The sequence below is a fragment of the Beta vulgaris genome, chromosome 7 (genome assembly GCF_026745355.1).
Source record: "Beta vulgaris subsp. vulgaris cultivar EL10 chromosome 7, EL10.2, whole genome shotgun sequence".
NCBI lineage: Eukaryota > Viridiplantae > Streptophyta > Magnoliopsida > Caryophyllales > Amaranthaceae > Beta > Beta vulgaris.
Window position 1 is genome coordinate 55,590,149 of NC_079208.1, and position 18,374 is coordinate 55,608,522.

Consider the following 18,374-nt stretch of genomic DNA (forward strand, 5'->3'; position numbering starts at 1 on the left):
CCTGTGGGGTTTGTGTATTCTTATATCATATGAACTGGTTTAAGATGATACTTTTTTTTTTTTTATGTTGTATCATATTGATTTTTGACACTGCCCATAAATTTTATTTTTGGCCTTGTTTTATCATATATACATAAGGAAAAATGGAAGCAGATTTTCATAAAGTGTTGACTTCTTTGAAGTGAGCTCTTAATTCGATGGAGGTTAGGAAAATTTTGGACTTGAAAAATCCAAAACTACAAGGTCTTAAAATTTCTCATTTCTTTTTTGTCGATGATGCTTTATTGTTTTTTAATGCTATTCACAAAGCTTGTGAAAATTTAGAAACCTAGCAATTAGGTCTTGTAATATTTTAGGACAACAAATTAATTTTCATAAATCTGTTTTAAAGTTTAATCCTAATACTTCTTCCTCATTGAAAAATGACACCATACAATTTTAAGAATGAATGTTGCTTCTTCCATAGGTAATCAATTTGGTGTTCCAATTGACTAACAAACATCTAAAAATAGGCATTTTATGCCCTTGGTTGATAAAATCTCAACAAAAAATTGTCTTCGAATGTGATGTTCTTGTCTAACTCTTTCTGAATTGATATTGATAAACACGATTCTTATTGCGATGATTCGTCATGTGCTTTATACCTTATTGCTACCAACTACTATATGTAATAAGCTGGATTCTTTTATGTGTTCTTTTCTTTGAGCTCAAATGGTAAAAAAATGTATTACTTGGATGAAAAGGAAGATAACTTCCTTCCTAAAGGCTTAAGAGGCCTTGGAATCAGATCATCAATGCAAGTAAACCAAGCCTGTCTCATGTCTCAAGTGTGGAGAATTTACAAATACCCTTCGTCCTTGTTAGCTCAATCCCACACTCCCATAAAACCTCTAGCTTAAAAACTAGTTTTGGTGCCCTTGTTAGCTCAAGCCTACACTAACCTAATGCAACATCAACAACACTAGTACCATGAGTAGCTTGCCTACAACACTTATGCTTTCTCCACCCACCAAAAGATTATCCTCCATGTTTTATTATGGCAAATTTGGATCAGACAAATGCCCTATAATCCTCATATATTGTAATTGATGGTGCATGGAAGAAAAGCACCAGAGCAATGTGAATTGGTTGGATGATACAAACGATGCATGGTTCAAATATGTAAGGGGGTGGACCAAAGTTATTAAAATCGCGATTCAAATCTTAAAATCTTACGATTTTACGATTCAAAATATGATAGACGATTCGATTCGCGATTCTAGACGATTCTATACATTTCTGTTGACTAGCGAATACCTTGCAAGTTTAAATCATGCTAACAAAGAAAATAAGAGATATATATTGTTAGTTATTGCCAATATAGTGGGTAAACAACTATTTTTTCCAATTTTTAGGTATTTTAACTTATAATTTTAGCATATTTAATGAAGATTCAGTGCAATATCTTGATTATACATGTTTGTAGAATCTTACGATTCTACGATTCAAAGTTGTTTTCGATTCAAACTAGAATCTCGATTTTAACAATATTGGGGTGGACAATATGGCTTGACCTATTTTGCCTTACAGCAAGCTGAAGCTATGGCTTGTCTCAAAGCACTTCATTGGGCTTCTACATGTAATAATGCTAGTATTCGAGTGCTTATTGACTCCATTAATCTAGTCTATGCCCTACAGCACAACAACACAACACACATTCATCTACACTAGACAATTCAAGTATTCAACAAAATAAAATTATTGGTGCTTCCTTCCAATGGTGTGGAGTTCTCAAACTCATCAGACAAAGAGTTATCATTGCCCATGACATAGCTCAAAATTGTGTTCTTATATGTTCTAATTTCAGTTCTTAGTTGCTTGTTTTTCGTCAATGTAAAAAAAATAAAAAACTAAAAGAACATAGTGTGCATATTGGTCGGTCGTTTAAAACTTTCAAGTGGTGGTACTTATTTTGGCCTCCACGTAAGAGTGAAGCCCAAACGAAGTTTAGTAACCATAAGTAGGTGTTCATCTCCAGGTTTGGACCAAGTGTTATCTTAAGAAAAATGAACATATAAAATGTGATTATTTTGAAAAAAATCGTTTTAATTATAAGATTTGAAAGTAAAAAATATTAAATAACATGTAATTTTATCTCGTAAAGACCACCATTTTTATTTTTACTTTTTAAAAGTTGGTCCAAACTTGTGAAGATCAAAACGACATAATTTTTATTTTTACAACTTGGTCTTTGGGATTTCAAAATTTTAAGGTATTTGGTCTAATTCTAATTCTTGACCAATGAACACCCTTATTTGGTAGGCAAGGCAAAAACCATTTTCCATAGGCAAAAAATAACTTTATGTATAGAATAATTATGTAATCCTGATATTTATATAAATTACATATATTTTAATCTATTTCAAGTATATTTGTAATAGTTTTGAGTTTCAATTTAAAGAAATTATTTTCGTTGACTATTTTAAAGTCTAAATAATTTAGAAATGTGAGGTATATATTATACTTGAGTAACAAACTTTTCACCAAATATTCGTCATATGTTTTTATTGATTAACGAGCATCATATTTTTAGTCGTTAATCCCTAATATTATTAGTAAAAAATAATAATTGAACCCTATTTAAGCCAATAGTCCAAATCAACCACCATTGAAGCACCCTTGATGACTCGGCATTTTATCTCTCTTTCTTCATAGCTTTCTCCCCCTCTTCTTTAGCCATACGTGAAGGTTTAATGGTGGTTTATTATAATAATTGGATAGATCGGTAGTTAATTAGTATTAAATAATAAAATAACATATTAATGATCAAAAAAATTGACAACTGTTAATCGTTAAGAGCATATAGTGAAATTTAAAGAAATTGGTGGATATATGATAAATTTTGAAACATTGGATGATACATACTAGATAATAGAGTTGCTCAGGGACATATAGTGAATCATTCGTTTAATAAAAGTTTTAACCATTGAAAGTTGAATTATTATTCAGAGTTCTAGTTTAATATAGATAGGAAGGATTTATGAAGTAGTTAAACTCTTTAAGTTTCCTAGGGTCGGAGTATTAGAGCACGTGGCTACATACTAGAGTGTCGAGGGTTTGAATCGTAAAACTTTCACTCGCTCACAGTACCATTTGAAATTGATTGGTTGTGTAGTTGCAATAAATTCCTTTCAAAATATGGAGTTTACTTCACGTAACCAAGATCCTATTATTAACTCATATATGATATGATAAAAGTCCAAATATATAGTGCGCGAGAATCTCAAAACCATTCATGTTCACTTTTTTTTTTTTGAAGGGATATTCATGTTCACTTTTAAAACTATACGTATTGTATTAATTCTTAAAGAACCGTACATATTCTCGTAAAAAACTATACCTAACGACATTCTTTTAAAAAGGAAAAATACAAATTAGCTAGTGTACACCTTGATCATTTTCATTATAGCTATTGTATATTTGTCCAATAATACTACACTACTACAAGTTTCTACAACCTAAAAATTCTTCAATTTTCATCAACCAAAAAAAAAAGAAGTTTTCCCTCCAACACAAAAACATAACTCATCAAAAGCCTAATTTTCAGTCTTTTTCCCAGTTCTCCTCCAATTCGTCTGCTTCTTCCTTGCTTAAACCCCCATCAAAAGTTGAAACCCTAGGTTTTTTCCATCATCAATCCCTAAACTGATTTCTTCATCCATCCACGACATTTATGATAACAATTTTATCTTATGAATTGGAGATTTTTGCATAATACTTTTGCACACTGAAATCTCTCACCGTTTAATTTCTTTTAGCTTAAATTTTGTCGCAATTTTGAATTTTCCCCAAATTGCTGTAGTTAGGGTTTCCATTGGCGTCTTAATTTCGCCGTCAATGCTGAGGTTTCATTGTAATAGTTGGAGTAATCATAATTGCAATTTCAGTAAACGGTTTGTCGAGATTTTTCTTCTGTTTCTCATGCTTATGATAAGCTAACACAATTAGGGTTTTTCTCTCTCCTGTTAATTAGTACTAGTCATTACTCCCTGAGAAACTCTGTTCTTACTTCAATTGGTGCTTTGTGAGTTAGTTGGATCGAAAATGTCGGATGATATGTTAATCCATTTCTCTTCAAACTCATCAAATCAGTCTGATCAATCCTTGACCAAGATTGCTAAGCTTGAAGCTCGTTTAGTGGGCAAGGGTTCGGCTTCTGGTTCGGGTCCCAGCTCGATGCCGTTACCTGCACAAACTGCTTGGCCTTCTGCCGGGTCGTCGAAGTTTGGGGTTGTTGATGATGTGGGAGAGGCATCAACTTCTAGTGACTCTGATGATGATGTAAGTTTATATGTTTGGAAGTTTAGTATTGACATTTTGATTGGATTGACAATTTGCAAGGGTGTGCATGAAATATTATGAGTTTGTTGGTTTATATGATGCAATTGTGCTGTAAGCTGTGTTTCCGAGATGCTACATTTGTTATGTTTGTTTTATCTTTAGCCTGTTCACTGGTTTTCGGAACAAGAGTGCACTTATAATTTGAATGCGACAACTGTATTCCTTAATGTGATAGTTGTCATTTCTGGATGCAGTTCGAATATTGAAGTAGAATTATTGACTGTTTCTCTGAGTTAATGTTAGAACATGCAGTATGGTCATAATGGAAACAAGAAAAGGCAGCATTGACGATGGATGCGAGTAATACTTGCCCATTAACTGAACTTGAATTCAATAGTTAAGTCATAGTTGTAAGAAGATATAGGGTGGTAGCCTTGTAGATTCTTGAAATCAATATGCAAGTGTACTAGAAAGGTCTTGTCACAAAAATATTTCACAACTTCTTGTCTATCCATGAACTTTGAAGGTAGAACAAACGTTTATATTGTTAAATGATTAGGTTCGACCGATCTATTATAGATGGGCCAACAGACCTTTATATTATGAAACAAGAAGGTTAGAAAAACACATTGAGATATTATACTTTGAAGGATCTTTGTATTATTGAAGAATGTGACAATCCTCTGTGGAAAGTTGGAGAAATTAGGATTATTCCTTGAGTAGTAGAGTACTATGATTGAATGATGATATATGTGTCCATCATGTGATAATGTGATATTCAATCAATGACTTTGTTTTTCTTCATGGATACATAACTAGATAATACCTTGCGACTTCATGGTAACTACTAATGAACTTCTTTCAAGCTTTGTCTTGTATAGAGGATTTGATAGTTGTCCGAACACTCACCTCTTAGACAAGTAATTTTTAATCCTTGCACGTCATGTTCTTTTTCACACAATTACCAAACAACTTGTTGTAGAGAACAAAACGTAAAAAGAGATGGAAAGAAAAGATAAAGTCAAGCTATACTTCCTCTATTTGTAAATGCTTGCTACCAAGTAAAATGACACAAACAAATAGGAAAGAGAAAGTGAAGGGGGAAACTGCAACTGAATTATGCATGATTAGATGGTGGAAGGAGGGTAATTAAGTTCCTTAATTTTGTAGGTCATATGCCTTTTTACATACTTGTTTTCATCATCCTTAATTTGAGTGCCATTCTACTTGGTTGCAACTTGCAAGTGTTTAGAAACATAGGAAGTATACAGTAAAAAATAGGCATGAGAGTGACTAACAAGAACTAACAACCAAGTTATCTTGAAGTGTGTGTATATCTGTTTATTACATGTAAAGAACATGCGAAATACGTTTATAACTAAATTATTCTCATTTCCTCTTTATTGGTAAATATGTGAATAGCACCTGTATGACAAACAGAAATATAAGGGTAGTATGACACCATGATAGTTCAAATGTAATCCATTGTAGTTGTTCATGGCCTTATTATGTTCCTCCATTTCTTCTTGTTGTGTGTACGTGTTTGCATGAGGGTCTGGGGAGGTTGTTGTTTGAAAGATACCACATGTTTTATTAAATTTTGGCGTATATTCTTTTACTTCTACTTGTGTAATGTATATTTAACTCGTGCTATTCTCATCGAGGATGTTCCTGTCTGCTTCTTCAATTTGCAGAGTGGTGGGAATTTTCTCATACAGGCAAACATTCGGAAGCGCCAAAAACTTCAGGAAGACAATAGATCTATTTCAAATCATGCTGAGGTAGCTCTTTTCCTATACTTTTCTTAGCGCCATAAACTTGTAGGAAGAAAGATTATTGGTTATTAGCTAAATTCCTGGGAATTCTCCCACTCTGCCATATTGGGGCGGGGTTCGAAGCAGCCTGTAATGGAGCTTGGGGTTATGTTCAAAAAGAAAAAAAAGAAAAAAGTTTGCTAGGAGTAATGCATAACTGCTCTTTCACACTGCATGCAGCCCAAATTCTTAATTTCAGGATTTGATTTAAACCCTTAAGAGTGTATACTCTGCCAAGTTATGACCTTAAGAATTTAGTTTTCACATCAATCTTGGCTCTTGAATGTTAGATAAGGTATATGTTTAGTGTTGGATTGACCATTTCTTGAAATGCTAGAGATTTCCGTTTGTCACCAATAGTTTTTTGTATAGAGTAATGTCATCTAATGACTATTGTATAACATCCAGACCTTTCTTCTTCCATGTGTATTATATATCTAACCAGATCATTGCTGAATGTGTAAGGTTGTTGGTGATGAAAAGCCAAAGACCGTGGAAGAAACACCCTCCAAAATTGGTGTTGATACAAACAAGAAAAAACAAGGACGTGGTAGGTCACAGGGATCAACTGGCCGTGGCCGTGGTTCAAGTAAAACCCAGACATCTCCTTTAACTGTTTCATCTGCAAATGGTCATCTGGACAACTCAAACTGCAAGGTAATGTTCTACTTGCACAACCTCTACCTACAATCGTATTCTTCATTTAAGTGGCTTGAATCCACGGATAACAGTTCGAATTAAATGTGACAATGCTTGATCTTTTTTATTATTATATGTTTTCTAAAATTATTGGATTATACAATTTTGCATTGTTTGAATTCGAGTCACCTTGCAGGACATGAGAAGTAAAGAGTTGTTTGCGAATGGTGATCGCCCTCACTCAGAGGTACAATATTAATGACACCTTGTGTCTAGAAGAATTTTGTTAATTCCCCTCCTCCCCATAACCCCAGCCCAATAAGCACTTTCTGCAAACAAAATCAGAGTGGAGAGAATAAAGGGGTAATTGTATCCTACAGAAGAAATTATTGAAGAAAAGAGCATTCAACTTTAAGCCACGTTTGCGCATATGACTTTCTAGATCCTCGTGGAGTATAAATTCCCGCTTAGTTGTGATGTTTACATGGAAATATCTTAGTCTCATTCTTTCCTCTGTTCTTTATCAATAGGATGAGGTTGCTTCCTTGCGAAGTAAAGTTTCCTCTTTGGAAGAAGAGCTTCGCAAATCACGCGAAGAGGTTTCTGATTATCAGAATCATTGCCACCAATTAGGAAAGGTGAGTTATAGTGTTTTTGGATGTTATGTCAAAAATTGTTGCTGATGCACGAGGAATTTATGCAAATTTTTTTCTTGACCTATCAGGAGCTCAAGGAACACAAAGACACCGAAGAATCAATGAAGCCAAAGGTTTGTGCTTCCTTATCTTATTTTTGAGTTTTTGGAGTCTAATATTAGGTTTTCTGTTATTCATACTTACTCTTTCTTTCTTTTTCACCCTACTTTTAGTAGAGAGAGAAGCTATTGTGTAAGAAGCATTGTGCTGTATCACGTGGTATGTGTTTGATATGTTGTGTGCGTATTTTTGCAGCGAACAAAAATCATATCTGATTTGCTGATATCAGTTTCAAAAGCTGAGAGACAAGAAGCAAGAATGAAAGTGCGCCAGGATTCGTTGAGACTCGGCAATGTTGGAGTAATAAGGTATTTAGTTCCCTTGGAGAGTTTTTCTCATGCCATCTCCTCTGCTTCAATGTATTAAGAATACAAATCAATAGGTGAATTTGCAATTATGGAGAAGTGAAGTGAGGTTTATTGTTGTTTAAGATGATTTCGTCCTCACAAGGCACTCTGTTCAGAGTTGCATGTGGTTTTGGGCCCTTTTGGCAAAGAAAAATGCATAATGGTCATGCATTCTGGTGTGTGTGGCATGTGAAGTTGTGTAGAAAAATGATTTTTGCTTGTCAGTAACTTTTTCGTGGAGACGTGGGACCTTTATGGCTGTGCACCAATATATAGATCATTTTCTTTTCTAGACCAATTGGGGTTTTGTCATGAGATAAGAATCCCTTAATTCCTGTATACCTTACCTCTACAAAAAAATTTATTTGTATTTTGGGGTGGAGACAAGTAATAAGATCTTTGTAACTGAGATATTCTCTCTCCAACGAGATGCTGGGATCAGGGCGAAAAATAGCAGTCCGTGATCCCTGCTTTAGGCTTTTGCTCTGCTGTCTAGATTTCCTTTAAAACTTCTCCCTCCATTCCAAATCGAAAGTCTAAATTTGATGTCTGTTTGTCCCAGAAAAATGGTGCTGTAGAGCATCAAGTATTTGTATATGCTGACATGCTCTCATATTATTAATGGCTTAAACTTGCCAAACCATTATATAGATTTGCCAAGTCAACCTTGAACCTTCAATTTGGGGCCGAGGGCATGCTTTATTTTCTATGTCCAGTGAATTTTACCTGTAGATGAATGCAGAGAACTGCTGATTGCCATTCATTCTTCTCTTATCACTTCTCCACATGTATGCTCTGCGGGTATACTGATCAAGAAGATTGAATATTTGACTTAAGTTCAAGAATATCAATCATGTAATTGACCATGTGTAGTACCAAAAGTTTGGGTCTTTGGTATTTGATCTTGGCAATCTTATGCTTGATAGGCTATCTTTCTTGACTTGTTCTCTCCTAAGTCACAAGTTGGAAATATTAATAAAATATGGCTTGGAATCATAATCTCTGTCTTGTCACTTGTGACTTGTGTCTTGTGGTCCTTACATCTAGTTCCAAAGGGAATTGGAGTGGTGTTTGCACTATAAAGACTAGGACTATTGGTTTTTTTTTTTTTTCTGGAAGACTGTTCACAAGGAAGAAAATCCTGGACGTGGTCGCGTTTGCAATGGATGAATGGAATGGATCCCTGTTAATGCGACATGAGGTTTTATAATGAACAATCACATTAATGGATTTCTAACCTCAAATTTGCAAATTTCAAGTTTAAGAAAAAGTCTTTCAACATAATATGAGCAATTTATCATATAATTGGGCTATATATTTATTGACTGAATAATTACCTAAAGCATGAATGTCCAATCTTAACGTTTATATAGAATTATAGATAGACACTAACTCGTATAGATCACCCAACTTGAAAGCCCACGTCACATTCTTCTCCCTTCTTTGTTGGGTGCATATTGTTTTATCGCTGCAATGTATGTTTTCCCTTTCTCCTTTTGTGGCCAAGTCTGACTAGGGACAAACATAATGGATAGAAGAGATTTAATGCCGTGACTCACATGATATTGTAACACGACATGGGGAGAAGGACATGATCTTTATCGCGATGTCATGTAATGTCATTTTACTAATGGCAAGTTGAAAATCCTTTACATAACGGCTGTTATATAACAAAAGGGTGAAGTTTTAGTTCCATGATTTAGCGGCAGTTATGGAGGCATAACGGCTTTATTACTTTGTCTGGGTTTCATCACATCATGGCTTAGATCCAGGATGAGATGGGCTCTCATCAGTTTCTATTTTAAAAATTGTGCCTGGGTGTATGACAGTGGATAGGCTTCCTGCTGAAATGGGTTATGGAAAATGTTACCCATTGGATGTATAAGCAATGCTTGAATTTACACCTTTTTTGTGTGAATGATTCAAGCCGTATGCCGATAAAAGAGAGGGGGTGGGGAAGGGAGAGAGCGCGAAGAGCAAATTTTTGGTGATAGGGATTCTTACATAAAACCTTATCAACAGTGATTTTATTCATTGTTAAACAGTGTATTAAAAAGCTCGCCTAGGTGCTGGAGCCAAAGGCGATAGGGGTAAACACTTTTATTGGGGTAGGCGAAATGTTCTTGAAAAGGTTCACAAAAAAGTGCACCAAAAGCACACAACTAGTTTTTACACCATTTCTCTGGTTTCTATTAACTGCGCCTTACTTAGATGAGGGGGGCGCTTCACACCTAGGCTCTAGGACCTGTAATGCCTCAGTGCGCCTCAAGCTTTTTCCAACATCGCTCTTAATTATAACAGGGCAGGAACTGTCATATCTGAGACATGGGAGGATGGGCAAGCACTGAAGGACATCAATGCTCACCTTGTAAGTGCTGTAAATTTTGTCATTGACTACCTTAATTTCCACTTTGATATAACCTATATTGGTCGGAACATATTGTTATTCTTGGTGTTCCACAATATACTAATTCTAAAAGTTGTTCCAGAAACAATTATTGGAGGCAAAGGAAATGGTTGAGAGGCAACGGAAGTTATTAAGAAAGCGACAACCTGGTACGAGTTTCTTTCATGAATAATGAATTTTCGTTCGTTAAGTCGTTTCTTCTAGCTCAAAACGGCTTTGCCATTAAATTGTAAGAATAAGAAACTTTTGTATCAACATTGAAACAATAGGATGTGCAGGCAACTTGTTTTTGTTTAGTTAAGGGGAGATGTCAAGTGATCATAAGTGGACTTTTCTTTACAAGAACTGTATTGAAATATATTACATGCTACGAGGACGATGGTTTCTTTGGAAGATATATGTACTGCAATAAACAGCCCGACCAATAACATATTGTGCTGAACTGCAATAGATACTTTGAAGCTTGGACACTCTAAATTAGTCAGAGAAACTTCTAGTATGATTCTACAAATGAATACCACTATTCATTCAATTAATCAGATTTGGAAGCATGTTTGCATTTGAAGTCCTAATAAAAGAAGCTTATGTGGAGAAGTTTACATCTAAGGTGTTGAATTATTTGAGGCCACCTTGAATCCTTGTCTAGGACATAGGAATCTTCAAGCCTTAAAGGAGTTGGAAACCCCACAGAGAATTAAAGTTTTAACCGGGGATAGTTATTTGATGTTCGTTCCTCTCTTTATAAATGACTGGTTCATTGCCGCATTGATAAGGGTATTTATCATCTCATTCGTTACCCTAGTTTCTCAAATCAGACTCCTGCCTAAGTGGGTAAAGGAGTCAAAAGTGCGCGTTCATTAGATAGACATGATGTTTTTACTTAAAAAAAATTGACTTTTTGTCATTGTTGCTTCTGTTGACAACTTCCCCTAAACGCTTACCGCTTTACAATATGCTCAACCTTGGTGCACTGCTAAGGTAATGAATGGAATCAAGAAAGGGAGAGGAGAGGAAAAAAACCAAAACGTCTTTTATTCCCTCATAGGTTTGCTTAGGGAGGGGAATTACTTAGAAAAATCTCGCTCTCATAGTTGATCAGAAACCTTCTTGCACCCTTCAGACAACCCATCTATCACTATCACTACCAGCCCTAGTTCTTTCATCCTCCACAACTACCATTCACCCCGACACCTAGGTCAACCACAAAAACCTTCCATGCCACCACCTTGCATATGTAGTTATCTGCAGACTTTTGTCATAAGAGTTGACAATGATCTGGAGCTCTTATGGTTGAATTCAACCATCAAAAGCCCTAATTCATTCTTTGATGGGTATGTATCTCTCTTGCTCCCTCTCTTTCTCTCACACTCTCTCTTTGTTTCTTCTTCTTTCTCGTCTTTTGTTGCTGTCTTGGTGGATATGTGATGGTTGCTCGTCTTGATTAAAGGTGGTTGCTTGATTCTTGTTTACTTGGTGGTTGCTTACTTGCTTGACAGTTTCTTGTGGGGGTGGCGACATTCAGATGGGGGAATTGAAGCTGGAGTTTGGATGGGGTGCTTGGTAAGTGTCGGATGTGAAGTGGTTGGTGGTTGATGGTCTGGTGGAGTAAAATGGTGTGCGTGGGGTCCTCAGGCTGTTTTCACTACTGATGGTGACATTTTGTGGCTGTAGGTGTCGGTGGGAGAGGGTTGGGTTTTGGTCAGTGTTGGTTATGTTGCCAGGCTGGTTGTGGAGGGTGGTCAGTGATGGGATGATGTTCGTGCTGGTCAGTGGTCGGATGCTGAGTATGATGGTGGTCAAGGTTAGCTTCGGTGTAGAATGATTTGGGGGTTTTGAGATCCCAGTGGGAGGGGGGGAGTCTGCCATAAGGCATATGGGGGAACTGTTAACCGAGAGAAGGGCTAAGAGTATTTTAAAAAAAGGTCAACCAGACACCATGTAAGGAAAATAAGAGACTTCACTCCCTTTCCCTTTCTTTGAACTCCATACCAGATGCCCCCTTAGGTGGTTGACCAAGCTCTTTGTTTACATGATGTCTTTTTCTTAGACTAGTTGACAAATATTAATTTCTAGATATCACATCAATTGACTTTTGTATCTTTTCTTTCCACGATTTTTCAGTGTTGACTTGACCTTGGCTGAATTATCTGCTGTACTTATCACTTAAACAATAGATGATGTGTAAGGTCAGCTCCTCAGGTGTGGTGTGCTTAACACTATATACTTTCCTATTGCTGTCAACTTTCAGGGCTCTGGGCATTTCTCTAACTGATCTTCATCTTTCCCTTCCTACATTCCCTTTCTGACATTGTTTTTCCACACTTAAATGCTATGTTACTCAGACACGGATTGAGTGTCTACTCGGATACGGGTGTCCAAGTGTCCGACTCGGCTATATTGTAGAAAAAAGTCAAGTTTTTAGTTTAAAATGAAGTATCCATGTAAAGTGTTGTGTCCGACACGACATGACACGACATCCTGTTTTTGAGGTAAATGAAGGTGTCAGAGTAACATTACTTAAATGTGCAATATAAAGCTCAATGCAGAGGATAATAAATCAACTTGTATCTCGTAAACATTTAATTGTTTCACTGCCATTAGTCACTAGTGGCTTTCATGATTTCATACAGATAAGAGTGATGGAGGTGACATGGAGTCTGGTGTCCAAGAAGAAGACTTTTTTATTCAGGATGAAATCTATAAATCCCGCTTAGCAAGTGTCAAGCGGGTAACTTTCTCCCCATGACGTTGAAGTTTTTACATTATATTGTCCCACATTTTATGATTTTAGCTTACTCTATCTTTATCTGTAGGAGGAAGAAGTGTTATTGCGAGAGAGGGACCGTTATGAATTGGATAAGGGTAGACTTATACGTGAGATGAAGCGCATACGAGATGAGGATGGCTCCCGTTTTAATAATTTCCCAATCCTTAATCGTCGATATGCCCTTTTGAATCTTCTAGGGAAAGGCGGATTCAGTGAGGTTTACAAGGTTTGACTCTCAATAATAGCAGAACTGTTTACCTGCATTGCATTCCGTAATCGGTTTTCTTAGAGTAAAATGTAGTTTTTTTTATCTTTGCCTTTGTGGGCAATGTGAGCATGTAACATTTTGCAGTGATTTGAAGTGCGAAATTTCCGGCAGGCTTTTGATTTAGTGGACCATCGGTATGTTGCTTGTAAGCTTCATGGTCTAAATCCCCAATGGAGTGAAGAAAAGAAGCAAAGCTACATCAGGCATGCTATTCGAGAATATAATATTCACAAGACTTTGGTGCATAATAACATTGTTCGTCTTTGGGATACTTTTGAGATTGATCAAAATACATTCTGCACTGTCCTGGAGTTTTGCAGTGGTAAACTTATGCAACTTCTCCTTTGATTCGATTCAAGTGTTTTTACCTCATTTCAAGCTTAATGTTATTTTTTTCGGAAAAAAATGACAATTATACCCTTTGTCAGGCAAAGATCTTGATGCAGTTCTGAAGGCAACACCAGTATTACCAGAAAAGGAAGCAAGAATAATCCTTGTGCAGATATTCCAAGGCCTTGTTTACTTGAATAAGCGAGCACAAAAGATTATTCATTATGATTTGAAGCCTGGCAATGTTCTTTTTGATGAGCTTGGAGTTGCTAAACTGACAGACTTTGGTCTGAGTAAAATAGTCGAGGACAATGTGGGATCTCAGGGTATGGAGCTTACTTCCCAAGGAGCGGGTACTTACTGGTGAGTTTAGATATGGTTCTTATTTTATCTCAGAAAATCATGAATCGTGGCTTTTCTATAATAGATAGAGCATTTATGGTATCAAGAGTCAAGACCATAGTGTGTGTTCTAACTTCTAAGTGTTTAGCTCTTCTGGTGCTTATGGATTGTTACTATTTTCTTTGTTAATCTTAATCTCCAAATTTAATGTATATTGGAATTGATTGCATATCTTAGCAGTAGTTAATACTACCTCCCTTTTTTAATGCTTGCAACATATGAAAATGGCACATGAACCAAGGAGGAGGAAGAGAGAGTGTGATACATGGACCATTTGATTAATACTAAAAGGATTTTTCTAACCTATACCACAAGGCATAAGTTAAGAGCATCAAAATTCTTATACTTCCTCCGCTCTGTTTTAAATGAAACGTAAGGCCTTGTCACGGGGATTTATGAGAGGAGAGAGATAGAGAGAAAGAAAAAGATGCACCCATGTGATGAGGAGAGAGATAGAGAGAACTGAATACCAAATAAAATAATATTTTATTTATTTTGAGACGGCCTAAGATGGTAAGTGTTCCATTTATTTTAGAATGGAGGAAGTATAAGATATCATTATACAAAAAAGTTTTCATTTCAAAAACCAATCAAACTAAAAAATCTTACAAGATTCTCTCTATGTTCAGTTTCTATCTTTATTTATTATTTCCAAATAGAATTTTGTTGTATAATGTATTTTATATATATTTAATGAAATCTTGAAATTTACAAGGCATAGGTTAGAAAAGTCCATAATAAAATACCTCTTTCTTTGTATAAGATTTTACCCAAAAGAGAAAATTTGCAACTATAGTGAAACTTTCCTTTAAGGAATATGTCGTAAATACGACCTTCCTATTTTTTTAGTTGCAAAATTTGCTTTTTGGCCCTATTCCTCAACCAACGTTTTGAAGCTTTCTTGCACCATTATATAAAAAAAAACATGCAAGTAGGGGTTTGTTAGTTTCGTCTCAATGTGAGGATTCCAAATCTCAAATTTTTATAATTTTTATTTACACCCAATAAGAGATATTAACTTTCAAAGAAGCGTCTCGACAAATGTGAAAAAGCAAATGGTGCAACTAAAAAAATCCAGAGGTAGTATTAAGAAACGGAGGTAGTGTGAAATAACTTCTCTAAGAAATTATTTGCAAATTGCAACTGCTTCATAGCAAGTGAAAAAATTTCTGTGCTTTGAGATTCGGGATTTGTGTATTTAAATTCCAACACCATATTCAATCTTTGATGTTCCTTTGACATAAAGGAAGCCGCATAATTCTTCAGAGTTATGGGCTTGTATCACCTTGTATGCATTTTCAGTGTTTTTTTCCTTGTTGCACTGTGTTTAAGATTTATTATTTAACATTGAGTGCATGATAAACTCGGTTTTCTTAAAAGACTTATTTATGTTTGTGATCCTACATAAATAAGAAATCCGTGTTATTGAAATGCTTAATAAAATTAATTTTCCAGTTGTGCATCATCCTCTTTACTCCTGGGTAGTGTGATTGTCTACATTGTTGCTGGAAGTTGGTCAGTTCCCTGAGTGCCATGGTTTAGAGTGGTGGCAAGTTTTAGTAGCTTGCCACCAAAAAATTGGTGATTGTGTGTTCTGAATGCAGAAAACTGGACTTACGTCTAATTACAGTCTCGAACTTATTTTGTAACCTTTAATTTAAGTCGTTGTCAAAAGCAAATACGAATGCTATTGTTTTTGTCTCTCAGGTATCTTCCTCCTGAATGCTTTGAGCTCAACAAAATTCCACTAATATCTTCAAAGGTAGGCCTCGCTTTTATATGTTTGATTGTTGGTGAAGCTATGTTTTTCTATTTAGTTACACTCCATATGGTATGGTGGACTTGTGTGGCTGCCTCCTTAAGTGCTGCTCATTGCACAAAATCATAGGTGGTTGTTTACACTAGCCACTCATTGTCCACATTGGAGGATGTCATTTCATCATTCTCTGATTCTCATGCCTTGTAAACAGGTCGATGTCTGGTCAGCAGGCGTTCTATTTTACCAAATGCTCTTTGGAAGACGTCCTTTTGGCCATGATCAAACTCAGGAACGAATTTTACGGGAAGATACCATTATCAAAGCAAGAAAGGTGGACTTCCCTTCTAGACCTAGTGTCTCAAGTGAGGCAAAAGTAAGACCTCATTCATTTCCAAGCACTCCCCTCATGGCTCATCCTACATGAAATGTTGTGTTTATAGTACTTGCCATCCTATCTCTGTCATGGAGTCTCCTTTCTTTTATTGGAGTTTTCTATCTATATATATTTTGTCTTATCCTATTTCTGACATTTTTTTCTCTTAAAAGTAACTAGTAAGATATTCAATGTGGTGAGGGAAGTAATTTTCTCCCTTATGTGGGCGGTCATTGGGTATTAGTCACATACAAGACAATCGTACATATTGTGAGACCAGACTGACTTCATGCTTATCGGGTGTGGTTTCTTCTTTTCTCCTTTTTGAGGACGGTTAACTTTTAATGCCTCATAATAATTTACTGTGAGGCAATCTCACCCAAGATTCTCTTTGGTCATAGGGGGTATCCGTATCTCTAGCTGTTGATCTGTAATATTGTAATGTTTTTCCTGTTCGAACAATTTTTTTTTTCTGTTCGAACAAAACAAAACTTTTTCCTCCTTTCTCCTAATTGATAAGTGGTTTTTATCTGTTTGATAGGAATTGATGCGTCGTTGCTTAACCTACAATCAAGCAGAGAGGCCTGATGTTTTAAGTGTCGCTCTGGATCCATATTTGACATATTCGAAGAAATAATTGGCATAGTCGAGACATTTTTGGAGCTTGGAGACAGTATTTCCCTCTTCCCTTTCAGATTGAATGCCATAATTTGGCCATCTGAGCTGCTGAAGGGGCTTCTGTATAGGTTGTAAAGCTTTTGTGACCTGTATATATATCTGTATGATTTCTCCCATCCACTCGTTTGTTTCCCTCTTAATCTCAGTGAGCTCCATTCTTGTATTTGGCGTCAGTTTATTTGTTTCTGCTCGTGGGGAAATCAAAAGAAAGTCATCTACTAAGAGATCTGAAGTTTCTGCGCAAATACTTTTCTAAATGTGACTATACTGTTTGTTTCTTCTGAAGAAACCTATGCAATAAAAGATATTCTAGTCTTTTTTTGAAATTTTGACTTTCCCCAACTCTGTATTTTATGCGGGGTTTCAGAGTATTACAGGGATATTATACAAAGAAATTTCTGAAAATTATTTTTGGAACATTTCATACTCCATAAGTCCAAGTTTTACTCGTCTTAAATATAACTCGATTTTTTATTATTCAGTCATCTCTTCAAGTTTTGGTGGTGTGAATTTGGTTTAACTGTCTATTTTCATGTTTGTTTTAGTTCATCTTTCTGGGCCTATTTTGATAAGATAATCTCAATACTAGAATATATTTCGATTATGGAACTTTGTGATTAATTTCGGAAAGTTATGAAAATTTAGAATTATTAATTAATGCCATTCTTTCCTTATGTGAAAGCAAGTTATGATTATTACTGTTTCCTAAGTAGTTTTCTTAAGTGTGTTTTCAGTGACTAATGTTGAAAAGTGAGTTAGAATTTCATAAACGGCATTTACAATAAGTAATAAAGAAAAACATGATACAATTAAATAAGATCAGATCAATTTCATCTTCGATGAAACTACAGTGAACCAAATCGAATATTGTGGTGCAAGTCTCTTGTATTTTTTTTTGTCCCAAGCAACTATTAATGGAACTGTCTGTCATTTTATCATAGTTTGAAGAAGAACATTTTTAATCTATTCATATTGACCACATCCGAGCTTTCAATACCTTCGTATTGATAGTTTTGAACTTCAACCAATGAGAATAATTTCTCATACCTACAAATAAAAAAACTAGACTCACAAGGAGACCTCCACAACAGAGAAGACTAGTCTTCCCATATCAGGGCACAAGAAACTCTCATAAAGAGAGACTAATTTATTCAACAAAACAAAAGGACAAACTAGAAAGTGAAAACAAGAAAGGAAAAGGGGCTTACCATGGATGAGATTATTCATGGCAGTCTCTAACTGATGAAGAAAAAGGGTAATAAGGGAGGCGGCTCAAGAGAAAGACTAGGTTTAGGGTTGAGGAAATTTTCTCATATTGATGTAGCTAATAAGCTAATAGTTGATGGTTGAATATATAATAAAATATTTCAAGTAAAAAAGATTATTATATTGTGTTATATACGTATTGTAATCGCTATAAATAGAGTATTGGGTTGAGAAATGTGAGCTAATTTTATGTGGACCCGTCACAATAAAATTAGTGTGGACTAAAGTCACTCATCTGACATAGTGACC

At 35.6% G+C, this 18,374-nt stretch overlaps 1 protein-coding gene across 1 annotated transcript; it reads left to right on the forward strand.

The window, feature by feature from the left end:
* The first annotated feature begins 3,490 nt into the window (after positions 1 to 3,490).
* On the forward strand, positions 3,491 to 17,353 carry LOC104899893 (serine/threonine-protein kinase TOUSLED). The gene is made up of 16 exons (XM_010687184.4): positions 3,491 to 4,320; positions 6,015 to 6,101; positions 6,600 to 6,791; positions 6,970 to 7,020; positions 7,304 to 7,411; positions 7,498 to 7,542; positions 7,724 to 7,836; positions 10,177 to 10,243; positions 10,365 to 10,431; positions 12,913 to 13,010; positions 13,096 to 13,275; positions 13,429 to 13,639; positions 13,746 to 14,010; positions 15,757 to 15,811; positions 16,020 to 16,181; positions 16,723 to 17,353. Exons 1-16 carry the CDS (start codon positions 4,084 to 4,086, stop codon positions 16,816 to 16,818), a joined length of 2,034 nt encoding a protein of 677 aa, XP_010685486.1. The 5' UTR covers positions 3,491 to 4,083; the 3' UTR covers positions 16,819 to 17,353.
* The last annotated feature ends 1,021 nt before the right edge of the window (positions 17,354 to 18,374 follow it).